At 60.1% G+C, this 12,612-nt stretch overlaps 3 protein-coding genes across 4 annotated transcripts in view; 1 reads left to right on the top strand and 2 right to left on the bottom strand.

Moving 5' to 3' along the window:
* CHPF (chondroitin polymerizing factor) overlaps nt 1–4,006 on the bottom strand; it is a 4,883-nt gene extending 877 nt beyond the window's left edge. Inside the window, 4 exon segments of the mRNA XM_007445802.1 lie at nt 1–812; nt 1,145–1,324; nt 1,839–2,412; nt 3,464–4,006. The exon segment at nt 1–812 is cut by the window's left edge and continues 1 nt beyond it. Coding sequence (XP_007445864.1) covers nt 1–812; nt 1,145–1,324; nt 1,839–2,412; nt 3,464–3,777 — 1,880 coding nt within the window. The 5' untranslated portion in view covers nt 3,778–4,006.
* A 247-nt stretch (nt 4,007–4,253) lies between these two features.
* On the top strand, nt 4,254–10,385 carry TMEM198 (transmembrane protein 198). The gene is made up of 6 exons (XM_007445801.1): nt 4,254–4,266; nt 4,385–4,604; nt 4,919–5,123; nt 7,330–7,905; nt 8,958–9,160; nt 9,505–10,385. Exons 3-6 carry the CDS (start codon nt 4,958–4,960, stop codon nt 9,640–9,642), a joined length of 1,083 nt encoding a protein of 360 aa, XP_007445863.1. The 5' UTR covers nt 4,254–4,266; nt 4,385–4,604; nt 4,919–4,957; the 3' UTR covers nt 9,643–10,385.
* Nucleotides 10,386–10,530: 145 nt separating this feature from the next.
* Nucleotides 10,531–12,612, bottom strand: part of OBSL1 (obscurin like cytoskeletal adaptor 1) — a 20,167-nt gene continuing 18,085 nt past the window's right edge. The window contains exons 18-21 of one of the 2 annotated variants that reach the window (XM_007445798.1): nt 12,367–12,528; nt 11,957–12,061; nt 11,392–11,661; nt 10,531–10,901 (exon numbers count right to left, since the gene is read on the bottom strand). In XM_007445798.1, the coding sequence (XP_007445860.1) occupies nt 10,879–10,901; nt 11,392–11,661; nt 11,957–12,061; nt 12,367–12,528 (560 nt within the window). In that variant the 3' untranslated portion in view covers nt 10,531–10,878. The remainder of the gene's footprint in view (nt 10,902–11,391; nt 11,662–11,956; nt 12,062–12,366; nt 12,529–12,612) is intronic. The other variant, XM_007445799.1, reaches the window with a different exon arrangement.

Here is a 12,612-nt window from a genome sequence, read left to right as displayed (position 1 = left end):
CGGTTCAGGAAGTCCGGGGTGAGCACCGTGTCTGGCCCGGCCAGCAGGAACAGCGTGTCCAGTGGGTGCTTCTTGGAGAGCAGATCCATGAGGCGCAGCGGTGAGGGTGTGGCTGTCTGCACGCTGAGCCAGGGCACCCGGGCACCGGGGAAACGCCGCTCCAGCTCTGCCACACGGGCCTTGACAGGTGCAAAGACATCGGCGTGGGCCGCCCGCTGGGCCTGTCGTGGCTCATACAGTAGCAGCAGGGTCAGGGTTGCCGCAGAATCGCCAGGCTCCAGTGCGGCCACGGCGAAGGCCTCCAGGAAGCCAGGGGCCAGGTCACACTCGGCTGCAGCCAGTGGCAGTAACACGGTGAGACGCGAGGCCTCGGTGACATAGGGCACGGGCAAGATCTCCACGCGACTCAGTGGCCGTAGCAGCTGCACTCGGCGGGTGAGGGGCCGGCGGCCACCCTGCGGGGTCAATGCCTCTAGCTGCAAGTCCAGCGTGTACTCCATACCCCGGGCAGGATCGAAGCGTCGGTAGCCGTTAACCAGCTGCTGCTTCTGGAGCCGCAGGGCCGGGTGGTACCGGCGGTTGAGCTCCTCCAGGGCTGCCCCCAGAATGTCGGCCACATCAGCCTGGTCAGCCCCACGCAGTGGGCAGCGGGGCGAGCCATCAGCGCAGGAGAAAGCATGCTGTTCTGTGAAATAGTCCCAGCGCAGCACCTCAAAGCGGGAGGCCGGGCGGGACGGTGCTGGAATGCCCACGGGCCAGGTGGCTGCCCACTCCCCATCCGCTGCCAGACGGCTGGTGTTCTGGATCTCCCACTGGGTTGGAGGAACAGGCCATGAGCGAGGCATAGATCACAGGGGCCAGCACACAGCTGGGGGGCTGGGCAGGCAGAAGGTGCCACTCAGGACAGGTTCCCAGTCCCTTGCCAACCTCTGCCCACCCAGGGCCCCCCCTGATTCTTTCCCCAGATGGAGGCAGCCTAAGAGTTAAATGGGGGTCTCTGGAGAGGCTCCAGAGAAAAGGTAGAAGCAGACAGGGACTGGGAAGCAGGTTTGTTCTGTGATTCTTGTGCTAATTTTGTATTTCCCTGGGATCTCTGAGACCTCTCAGGATGCCCTCACCCCCCCACCTCCAGCCCAGACCATACCTGTAACTCCTGGATCTCCTGGTATGTGTGTTCCAGTTCAGCTCGGGCAAAAGCCTTGTGCAGCTGGTACATGTGCACAGGGTCACGGACAGGGTGAGCTGTCAGGGCACTGCGGAAACGAGGGTCCCCCTCCTGCACAGGCTCCCCAGGGCTCAGCTCCAGGTAGCTATAGTGGACTCCCTGGGGAGAGGAAGGGAAGTGGGAAACATAAGGGGACAGTCGCCCCCCCACCCCACCCCACCCCGTAGTTTGTGTCTCATCCCTCTAACCTATGACCTGTTGTGGACTTGGGGTCAGAATTCTGTGGGCTTCAGTCTACCTTGACCAGTTGTGAGCTTGTGTGACCTTGAGCAAGCCTCTGCTAGCTCATCTGTGAAACGGGCATGCATCCTACCTCAGAGCTGTCCAGGGGCTCAAATAAAATAATAATGGCCAACACCAAACACCTACTATGTGCAAGGCTCCCTTATTTTTTCTAATCCTTATAACAACCCTGAGAAAAAATTATTTCCATTGGTATGGATGAGGATACCGAGGCTCAGGAGATTCAGTAATTTACCCAAGGTCACAGGGATAGAAGATGACAGAACTGCATGGAAACCCAGGCCCATATCTCCAACCACCCCCTCTGCCTCTCAGGGAGAAGTGCACACGCCCAGACAAGAGGCACCAGTGGGGTGGCTTATCTTCCTACCTCGTGGCCGCCAGTGCAGCCCACCCCGGTGGCATCGAGGATGCAGCGGCCCAGCCACTCATCCGGGTGCGCACTGACGATGTCGTTGCGGCAGGCTTCCAGGTGGGGGCGCAGCTGCTGCAGCAGCGTGCGTGACAGCAGCACCCCAAAGCCACCGTGGCAGTAGCGGCCTGGGGCGGGCTCTCCACTGATGAAGTCCTGGGGCCGGCCCAGATAGAGGTGGGCAGCAGCCGCCAGGCTGAGGTGGCCAGCTAGGCGAGCCAGTCCGTGCGCCTCCGTGTAGGTGGCATCGGGCACTAGGAAGAACCAGTCAAAGTCGTTGCCATGCTGCTCCAGCAGGTGGCGCAGTGCCAGGTGCAGGTGCCCGATGGGCCGCTCCTCGCCTAGCGTCACCACGGCCATCCCCGATGGTGCCCGGCGGCCCCGCGAGCCTGTCAGGAACACCACACGCTCTAGCCGGTGCCCCAGCGTGCGGTTCACAGCCACGCCCAGTGTGGGCAACGTGGCCTGTGAGGTCAGCACCGCCACGAGCAGCCTCTGCCTGATGCCCAGCTCTGTGCTGATGTAGCGGGTCCTGGGGGTGGGGGAAGAAGATGGCACAAGGTTACTAAAAAGACAACAGGGCAGGTAGAGGGCAGCATACACAGGCTCTGGCAGGTCATGTCCTCTTTGGGCCTGTTTCATTTATGATAGAATAACAACTCTCCCCCAGGGATCACGAGTATTTAAATGAAATACTGGCCTTACCATAGTGCTTTTGGGAGATGGCATTATCCATGCAGATATGAGAGATATATTTGGGGTCTGATTCCCTGTTTCATTACTTAGTGGCTGAGTCCTTGAGCAAGTTATTAAACCCATCCGAGTCTTGGGTAGCCTCATCTGTAAAATGGGGCTGATTGTATCTCTTTAAAGCACTTAGCTAAATGCTTGGCATATAGGTGCTCCGCACATCATGTATACACTAATTTCTAAATAATATGCCATTATACCACAAATACATCACATAAATGAAATAACAGAATAAACGGCATAGAGATGTAGTGAATGTGTTTGGGGGGGTGGTCAGGGGTTCCAGTAACTTACCTTCCGTAACACAGAAGGTAAGTTGCAGAACTGGAATTTGAACTCGGTGTTACTTCGGAGAAATTATTTCAACTCATAGGCAGAGAGGAATTAATGCAATGGGTACATCACCCTTTTCCCACAAACCTCCGCGCCCCCCCCCCCAGGTGCCCACCCAGGAACAAGAGATACAGGTAATCCTAGTTCTCTCTTTTCTCTTTTCCTCTCTCTATGCACGCACTCTTATATACTAGTCATTTCTCTAAACCTAACACTGAGCCAGGGAGCTATGAGGACCTTTGGGGGGGGGGGTCCGTGGGGTCAAGCAGGTTTAGGGCAGAGGCAGGCAAGTTCTGCCCGGGCCTGGATGGGGCCCAGAGAGGCCTCAGATGGGCTCCAAACCTCCCTGGGAAGCAGGGCCGTCGGAAATTATCGGGGCCCAAAGACTTCCTGGCCGGTCAGACCCTTCCTTCCGGGGCCTGACCCAGCCCCTGGCGGCCTCCACTGCGCGTCCGTCCCAGCCGGTTCCCAGCGGGTGGGGCTGGGAGTCTGATCCCTACCTGACGGCCTTTTTGGCGGCCTGGCCAGGCTGTGCGGGGTGGTAGGGCAAGACACGCGGCTCCCAGTTCTCCCCGGCGCCTGCACCGGCCCCGGGCCTCTCGCGCTCCGCTCCGGGCTGCACCGAGTTGGGCCGGCGCGCCGCGTTGGTGTTGCCGCGCGGCGGCAGCTCAGAATCTCCGGGTTGGGGCGGCCCTGGGCCACAAGGCTCCTCCACCCAGGTGACGCTGAGCAGGCTCAGAGTGAAGCCCAGGGAGATGCCCACGGCCACGGGCCCTGCGGGCCGCAGCACCGACAACAGCAGCGATGCCCGCATGGCGCCCGGACCGCGGGCCCCCGGCCCTGGAGCAGCCCCAGAGCAGCGAGAGTAGGCTTCGAGGGGGCGGGACCGGGGAGGGGGCGGATCCGGAGGGCCCGAACCAAGCGGGCGGGCCCTCTCCCTCCCCGCCGAGCAGAGCCCGCGGCCTGAGCCGAATCTCCTGCGCCTCGTTCCGATCGCCCTCCAGCCGCCGCTCGGTACCGTGCGGGTCCCGGCACTGGGCGCGGGAGCCTCAGCCAAGGCCGCCGCTGTCCGACGTGTCACTGGGAGGGCCCCGCCCCCGGGGTGGGGTCTAGGGCTCCGGCTACCGGAGAGGGAGGAGAAGGGGGAGGTTAAAGGGGAAGGACCCCCGGAAGTGCCCCCTCCTCAGTGCGGGAGAGGCAGACGTCGGGGGCGGAGTCCCCTACCTCCCCCCGGCGTGGTTGGTGCGTCCTGTGTGACGTCAGAAGCAGCCCGCCCCTGCCTGGATGGTGCGCCCTGAGTGACGTAAGGAGCAGAGGCCGGAGCTGTCCATCAGCACCAAAGGCCGCGGGCGGGCTCAGGGCATGGGGCCGCGGCTCTGGGGCAGCCCGAGCCCCTGCTCCTGCTCCTTTCCCTTCCCCAGGCCCAGCCTAAGTGCCCGGACGTCGCGGGACTGGAGTGCCAGCCGGTGTTGGAGGCGGAGCGGCGTCGCCGCCGCGCAGGGACCGGTCCGTCCGGCTCAGCAGCCCCCTTCTCCTCACCGCGGGCTTTTACCGGACACCAGTCAGCTGGAGCCTCTGGCGCCCGGCAACCCCGGCCGGGGAGCCTCCTTCGCTCAGAAGCTCAGGTCGCCCCCAGCCCAGGTAGAACTTGGACAATCCCAGATTTAGCCGCCCACAGACCAGTCTCCTGGCTGCCTCCTCACCAGCAGCACACTGCCCTCATCTCCCCCCAACCCAGTCCCCCTTTTAACTTCTTTATCCCAGCTCCCTCTAGCCAGGCACTCCCCCCCCCCCTTTGTCTTTTGTCCCTTACTTCAGGGATGCTTCCAGAGCTGTGTGATGTGGGCACCACTCCTTTGTCCACTGTGTCCTTCCCTAGTTCTCCACTCCTATTCTCACCCTCATCCTGGTGGAGACCCAGGACTCCTCCTTGACCCCAACTTCCTCTCTGTCAGGCTGACGTGGGAGGGTGACTCCCTACTGTTCCCAGCACTATGCCGGGCACTGCGGCGACACTTCGGTTCCAGCTGCTGCCCCCCGAACCAGATGATGCCTTCTGGGGTGCACCCTGCGAACAGCCCCTGGAGCGCAGGTACCAGGCACTGCCAGCCCTCGTCTGCATCATGTGCTGTCTGTTTGGAGTCGTCTACTGCTTCTTCGGTGAGACCCCATCTCATTCCTCACTCGGGCCCCACACCGTTTCCTCAAGTTATTTTCCTGAGGCACCCCAAACCTTCTTTAGAACTTTACCACTACCATGAACTATGTTTCGTTTCTCTTTTTTTCATCCCACATGTTTGTAGATAATTTAGACTCTAGATCCTAGAGAACACAGGGTTTTGAATTAGGCATGCTTGAATTTGAACCGGGTTCTGCACTTTACTAATTATGATGCCTTGGGCACATTAAACTTTCTAAGCCTCAGTTTTCTCATCTGAACAGTGGGAACAAAGATATTTGTCTCACACGGGGGGCGGGGGCGCTGTGAGAATTAGTAAGCACTCAATAAATAATAGCTATTGTGGTGAAGATGTGTTTAGGTCACTGTGCTAGGTAGGCATTGAAAACATTTAGGAGGGTGAGTTAACATGGTCCCTTACCACAGGGCATATTGTCTGATGAAGAAGGGACTTCTGGAACATTCACATCTGTGATACATATTAGAGAAAGCTAAATGATACATATCAGAGTCACACACAGGGAGATGTGTGTACAAGTCAGCCTCCAGTAGTTGGGGCTGCTGTGTGTCCAGGAGGCACAGTTGCCTTGGAAAGGCAACTGGGGGCTGAAATCCAGCCCATGCTCTACTTGCCAAACTCTAGACCTTGGCACAAGGCTGTCTTGCCTAGAGGAAGGCACAACTCTTTATAATTTGCACCAAGGTGCCAGATGGTCTAGTGGAGTAAGTGCCCAGTGACTCTACAGCAAGAGGTACAGAACTTCAGGTAAAAGAGAGCTTTATGGGCCGGGCATCCAAGGAACGCCTCCAGGCAGGGCATTATAGGTGGCTGGATGAAGTGAAAAGGAGGCTTGGAGGTCTGAGTTCCAGGTTGAGCAGAAGTGGGGCAGGACTTGTGCTCGGCAGCCTTTACATCTCCCCCTAGAATGGCTGGATAGTAGGCAGGGATGGGAGCCAGATGGTCCCTCCACTTCCACCCCCAGACTCTGGACCAAACAACTGCAGAGTGGGCAGGGGGAAGAGCCCCTCTAAGGGTTCAGGACACATTCTGGGTCTCCAAGGAGTCTGTGTCACCTCGCCCCCTCCACTATTCCTACCCACTCCCTCTACACTTGCTCAGTGCAGCCTGCCATTCCCTCCCCTGGGATTCCCTGACGACCTACCCTTCTTGGAGGCTTCCATTCTCGGGCTCTTGGATTCTTTGAGCCCTTGTGCATGCCCTACTCCTCTTTCCAACCCCAGAACCTCCTGGACTCCAATTCTTCCCCTCATTCTTAGAACGGACTCTCCTCGTTATGACCTTTCTCTTTGGCTCTCCCTGACCCTTTGACCCCCATCTCTGACTTCCATCTTCTCAGCTTTCCAGGATCTACAAGTCCCTCACACTTCCAGGTACCCTTAATGGGCCTAATGGCCCTATAACCTCCATTTTTCTGAAACACCACAACCACTATTTCCCCCGATAATCCTCTCTGACCCCCTATGACTCCTTGTAAGGCCCAGTGACCCCTAATTACCCCCAGCTATCTCATTACCTTCCATCCTTCTGACTCCCTCTATTACTCCTAACATAGGGGAATCCCTATGACCCCATCGTCTGTTTGCCCCCACCACGATTTCAGTGATTCCATTTCTCTGGCTTCAATATTACCCTCGCTCAGAAACCGTTTCATACTCTCAGTGATTCCACATCTGTCAATTCCCCTGACCTGAAAAGACCCCATCTTTCTGAACCCGTGTGACCTCACCTCTCAAGTTCTTTCTGACTTCCAAATACCTCATTGCTCTGAACAATCCCTCTCTAAGGAGCCCAGTGACTCTACTGCTGGTCCACTTGTGACCCCAGTGGCCTCTCTCTCTGACCTCTATGATCCCAAAGACCCCAATGACCCTATTACTGAGTCACTCTTGACTCCAGTGATCTATCACTATCTCAAAAATCCAACACTCATCTCAATGACTGTCTCTCTGTTTTCCCAGTGACTCCCGATGACCTGTTTCTCTGATCTTCCTTGACCCCAGTGGTCCCTTCACTGCCGCCCTCAGGACCCCAGTGACCCCCAATTCTCTGATCTCACTGTTCTGCCTCTGGTTCCCCTGGGATTCCTTGTCCTTGACCCCTCTGACCTCCTACCTCCAGCCCAGGGACCTCGTTTTGGTCTCTCACTAGCCGCTGTTCCCTTCCAGGTTACCGCTGCTTCAAGGCAGTACTCTTCCTCACTGGGTTGCTGTTTGGCTCGGTGGTCATCTTCCTGCTGTGCTACCGAGAGCGGGTGCTGGAGACGCAGCTGAGTGCCGGGGCGAGTGCAGGCATCGCGCTGGGCATCGGGCTGCTCTGCGGGCTGGTGGCCATGCTGGTGCGCAGCGTGGGCCTCTTCCTGGTAGGGCTGCTGCTCGGCCTACTGCTCGCCGCTGCCGCCCTACTGGGCTCTGCGCCCTACTACCAGCCAGGCTCTGTTTGGGGCCCCCTGGGGCTGCTGCTGGGGGGCGGCCTGCTCTGCGCCCTGCTCACGCTGCGCTGGCCCCGCCCGCTCACCACCCTGGCCACCGCCGTGACGGGTGCTGCGCTCATCGCCACGGCTGCCGACTACTTTGCCGAGCTGCTGCTGCTGGGGCGCTACGCAGTGGAGCGTCTGCGGGCCGCCCCCGTGCCCCCCCTCTGCTGGCGGAGCTGGGCCCTGCTGGCACTTTGGCCCCTGCTCAGCCTGATGGGCGTTCTGGTGCAGTGGCGGGTGACCACCGAGCGGGACTCCCACACGGAAGGTGAGGAGGCACAGGCCAGGGTAGGCGTGAGAGAAATGGGTGCTTGAGGGGGGTGGGTCTGAGCTACGGTGCATGGGGGAAGGAGCTGTACACACCAGCAGCGGAAGGCCTCAGCTGAGTTAGAGAGCTGACCGGCTCTGGCTCTGGGACCTTCAGTGCCGGGACGGGAGCTTCAGTGCCACCATTCCTGCCACAACAACAGATGGAGCAGCAGCTCTGCGCCAAGTCCATTCCAGGCACTGGGGATGCAACGGAGACAAAACAGAAGAGGCCCCTGCCCTGATGGGGTTGCATTCAGGGTGGGGGAGACAGACACTAGACACGCAAGTTAACAAGATAATTCCCATTGTGTGGAGTGATATGAAAGAGACGTGCAGAGTAATGTGAAATACAGACAGGGTGGCCAAGGAAGGTCACTTGGAAGAGGTGACATTTAAGCAGAGACCTGAAGGATAAGGGACCAGCCATGCAAAGAGCTCGAGAAGAGGGAATAGCAAGGGCGAGGGGAATGAGCTTGGCCTGTTGAGGAGTCGGGCGGGAGTGGTGGGTGAGGGATGCCGATTGTGTGGGCGCCGTGGGCCGTGATGAGGACTCTGGATTTCATTAGATGGGTGGTGAGATGCCACTGGAGGTTTAAAGGAGGGAGGATATAATCTAATTTAGCATTTGGGATGCTCATTCTGGCTGCTGAGTGTAGAAAGCATCAGGGAAGGCAAGCATAGAAGGGGAACTACGGAGGAGGCAGCTTAGTTGTCTAGTCGAGAGATGATGATAGCTGGTCTAGGTGAGTCACCTATGGCTCCAGACTGGGAGAGGGGTAGCATCTGGGAAGCAGGCACCTAGAGTCTAGGAATCTTCCGTGAAGACCTTTGGAAGAAAAGAACTGTGGGAAGTCCCATCTGGGAGGTGGGACACCAGGAAAGTAAAGGAGGAGAGGTTTCAGATGAGGGGAATCTGGGAGCCTGGAGCCCTCAGGTTAGAAGGGACAGGGAGGCTTGGGCGAGATGACGCACGTGGGCCTCTGAGACCCTGCTCTGCCCACCCCTTCACAGTGGTCATCAGCCGGCAGCGCCGTCGTGTGCAGCTGATGAGGATTCGGCAGCAGGAAGAGCGCAAGGAGAAGCGGCGCAAGAAGAGACCCCCAAGGCCTCCCGCTAGAGGCCCCCGGGCTCCTCCCAGGCCTGGGCCCCCTGACCCTGCTTATCGGCGCAGGCCAGTGCCCATCAAACGCTTCAACGGAGACATCCTCTCCCCGGTGAGCACCCTGAGTGGGGAGAAGGGACTCTGTCCAAGCAGGACTGGGCCTTCCCCAGGGGCTGGTCACTGTCTAGAAGGCCTAGCGCTTGTCCACCCATCGTAACCCCTGTACTGGGAGCCTGATGGGTTGGGGAGAGGTGTCCTGAGCGTGAGTTTTAATGAGGTATAGTAGGGGGTAGCGTCTCAGTGCTGTGGACTCTGGGTGCGGTGAGGTCCTAGGTCGACAGCAGACCATGACGCGTCTCAGGCTCATGACAGTGCAGGCTGAGCATGTCTGCCTGGGTGGCTTTCAGGGCAGGGGTCTGCAGTGGCACTCTCACACCTGTGTTTACTCTCCCACAGAGCTACATCCAGAGCTTCCGGGACCGGCAGACAGGGAGCTCGCTGAGCTCCTTCATGGCCTCGCCCACAGACGCGGACTATGAGTACGGGTCCCGGGGGCCACTGACGGCCTGCTCTGGGCCCCCCATGCGGGTATAGCAGTCTCTCTGCTCCTGCCCGCCTACACTCATCGGTCACCAGCTCTGCCAGCTTGGGGAGGCCCGCTGGGCCATGACTCAGCCCACCTGGCCCTGTGGCCTTTGGCTGTCCCTTTCCCCACCCCGGAGAGGGATGGCCTGGCTGCCAGAAGGGAGGACCTATCTCAGGCTCGGCCTGGCCTGAGGGGAGAGCCTCTTCCCAAGCTCCAGAGGGGCTCCTGAGGGACGCGAGTGTGAGCCCCGCTGGGGTGTGCTCAGGGTTGTGAGTGTGTCGCCTGTGTGTGCGTGTGTGGAGGGGTGGGCTTGGAGAGGACACTGGGACCCCTGCCTTAGATTTCTGACTGGTAGGGCTTCTCCGAGGCTGGCCCTGCCTCCTCTCCCACTCCTGGGGTCCCATGGGCTACTCTCCTGCATGTCTAAGTGGAGGAGGTCTACCTTCCTCCCCCATCGCCTCCACCTCTCAGCCAGACTCATCTAAGACTTCTTGTCTTTGTCCATAGGGCAAATTTGCAGCAGCCCTCACCCTGGTCCCCTGTCCTCTGCAAGCCACCAGCCTGAGGGCAGTGGCAGGGAATGGGGGTGGGCGGGTGCTGCTCTGGGCTGGGTCAGGGCAGGGGGCTGGGGGAGGGGCTTCAATGCACGGTGCATGTCTGGTGTCGGTCATGCCACCCTGGACACCTCATGCTTCTGTCTCCCCCCCACCCCACCCTGTTTGACATCTTTTATAAACGTGCCAAACTGTGAGGCTTCTGCCAGGAGTGGTGGTCTTTGGTGGCTGGTACTTCCATGGGCCAAGATGGAAGCCCTGCAGCCCTTGGTCCCCTGTGTCACTCACTACACAGGGGCTCCAGGCAAGTTCTGCCCTCCCACGTCACACAGAGAGCCAGGAAAGGGGCTGTACCACTTTTATTGTCTCCCAACACCTCTGGTTCCCCTCCCTCCCCACCCCTTCCCAGGGTAAGGACATGCGCCTTCCAAGGTGTCCGAGGGCACCCGCCTGGTCTGGTTCGGTCCTCCTAGCTACCTGTGGAGGAATGACTGCGAGTGGGGCTGGGGAGACAGTGGGCACCACACTCCTCTCCCCTAGCAGAGCCTGGGCACCCACACAGGAAGAGCTGGGCCCTCACCCTCTGAACCACCCTTTCTAGGCCTCTGTCAGGGCTGTCTGTAGGGGCAGGAAAGTGAGGGTGGCCAGTCAGAGGTGGGGAAGGTAGGCACCTGAAGGGAACACAGGCGTTCAGGTGGAGAGGGGGGCACCTCCTAAGTGGAAGAGGAAAGAAAGGGGACTAGCAGAAACCCTCTGCCCAGGCAGAGTGCAGCTTGCTGAGATGGGCAGACGCCAGCTGGGCAGAGAGCAGGAGAGGGTGAGGGACAGGCGGGGGGCACAGACCAGGGGCTGGTAGGTGGGAAGGAGAGGAACTTGGGTACAGATGGGGCATTCAGGGGAGACGAACATGGTCCAGAGGCAGGAGGGAGTAAGGAGAAGCTCGGACAGGAAGGGGTGTAGAAAGGTGGAAACAGCTGCCCTGAACCAAGTGGTTCCTGTTGAGAACACGGGACTCCCTCCTCTCCTCAGCCCTGGCTGTGATCTCCCGCCTCCCCATTCCCCACCTCCAACACATCTCAGAACCAGCTTGCCGTCCCAAGTCTTGGAAAACCTGCAGGAGGTGTGTCTCAGCCCACCAGCTCCTAGGAGACCCCTGGCCAGCCGGCCTGCCTTTCTGACCTCTGCCCCGTCGGCTTTACTCACCCTCTACCAGCAGCCGTGTGTGGGCGCTGTCCTGGCCGGCCTGGCAGCAGTAGGTGCCCTGGTCCTCAGGTCGCACGTCATGGATGACCAGGCTGTGGGTGTGGCCATGACTGCGCAGCTCGTACTTGTCTCCCGGGCACAGCGCGACCCCCTCCCGCAACCAGCACACTTGGCCCCCAGAGCGGGACACGGTCACCTCCAGCACCGCCCGGCGGCCGACCAGAACTGTCTTCTCGCGAGGGGGGCGGCGGCAAATCTGGAGAGGCAATGCTGGGGGTGGATGATGAGGGCTTAGGTTAATAGGGACACGCAGGATCCCAGGAGGAGAGACGCATCTTCCCTCCCGCTGTGGCCTCTACTCCTGGTCTTAGACCTCTATGCCACCACCCCGTTTCTCTCTACCCACAACCCAAAGTCTCCTGCTCCCCAGGAAATACACTGCTCTCTGTGATCCGCCCCCGGAGAAAGGGGTGGGGAAGGTAGGGGTCCTCGGACCAGCCACCAGCTTGCCAGTTCCAGGGGTAGACAGTGTTCACTCCAGGTCGTCCATGCCCCAGTTGCTTACCCTCCACCTCCAGCTGAGCCACGGACTGGGCGGGTCCCGCCTGGAAGCGGACCTCACCAGTGTCCTCCAGGCGCAGCACGCTCAGCACCAGAATGTGTTTCTTTCCTGGGGGTGAAGGGGGCGCTAGCCAGGCCGGAGTCGCCTCTGAGGAGGGTTCGGGGATGAGGGTGGGGCCAGAGTAGGTCCCCGGGTCGGTTCGGACGCGGTAAATGTGCGCTGGGCGGGGCGGAACTGAGATGCCGAGGGGTAAGAGGGGAGGTCCAGGACCGAGGGCTCAGAGCTGGGGGCCAGGGAGAGATCGAGAGACTGCTCCTCGGGCCGTGGGGCGGGGCCCATTTGACCTGGAGGTGGGACTTATCCTGGTAGGGCGGGGCAGCGAGGGGCCAGAGCGGGTAGAAAGTCGGTCAGACCTTCCTGTTGGATGCGGACGCGGCCTCCGGGTCTCAGCGGGCGGCCTCCGAGCTCCCAGCTCCCGGTTGGCTCGACCTCCGACACGGTGCACTCGAACGTGGCTCCGTCGCCTTCGCTGGCGCGCACCGACAGAAGCTCGGAGAGGACAGACACCTTGCGCTCTGGGGCGGAGCCGGGGCCGTGAGGTGGGCGGGGCGGAGCGGGGGGGGGGGGACCCTGTCCCCACCCCCCCCCCCCCGCCCCCC

Source organism: Lipotes vexillifer, unplaced genomic scaffold (assembly GCF_000442215.2).
Source record: "Lipotes vexillifer unplaced genomic scaffold, Lipotes_vexillifer_v1.1 scaffold965, whole genome shotgun sequence".
Classification (NCBI taxonomy): domain Eukaryota; kingdom Metazoa; phylum Chordata; class Mammalia; order Artiodactyla; family Lipotidae; genus Lipotes; species Lipotes vexillifer.
This window is presented reverse-complemented; position numbering and strand designations above follow the sequence as displayed.

Coding starts and splice junctions, on each gene's coding strand:
- TMEM198 (XM_007445801.1), top strand. CDS start 4,958: ATGCCGGGCACTGCGGCGACACTTCGGTTCCAGCTGCTGCCCCCCGAA. Junction 5,124..7,329: donor AGTCGTCTACTGCTTCTTCG/GTGAGACCCCAT, acceptor GTTCCCTTCCAG/GTTACCGCTGCTTCAAGGCA. Junction 7,906..8,957: donor GCGGGACTCCCACACGGAAG/GTGAGGAGGCAC, acceptor ACCCCTTCACAG/TGGTCATCAGCCGGCAGCGC.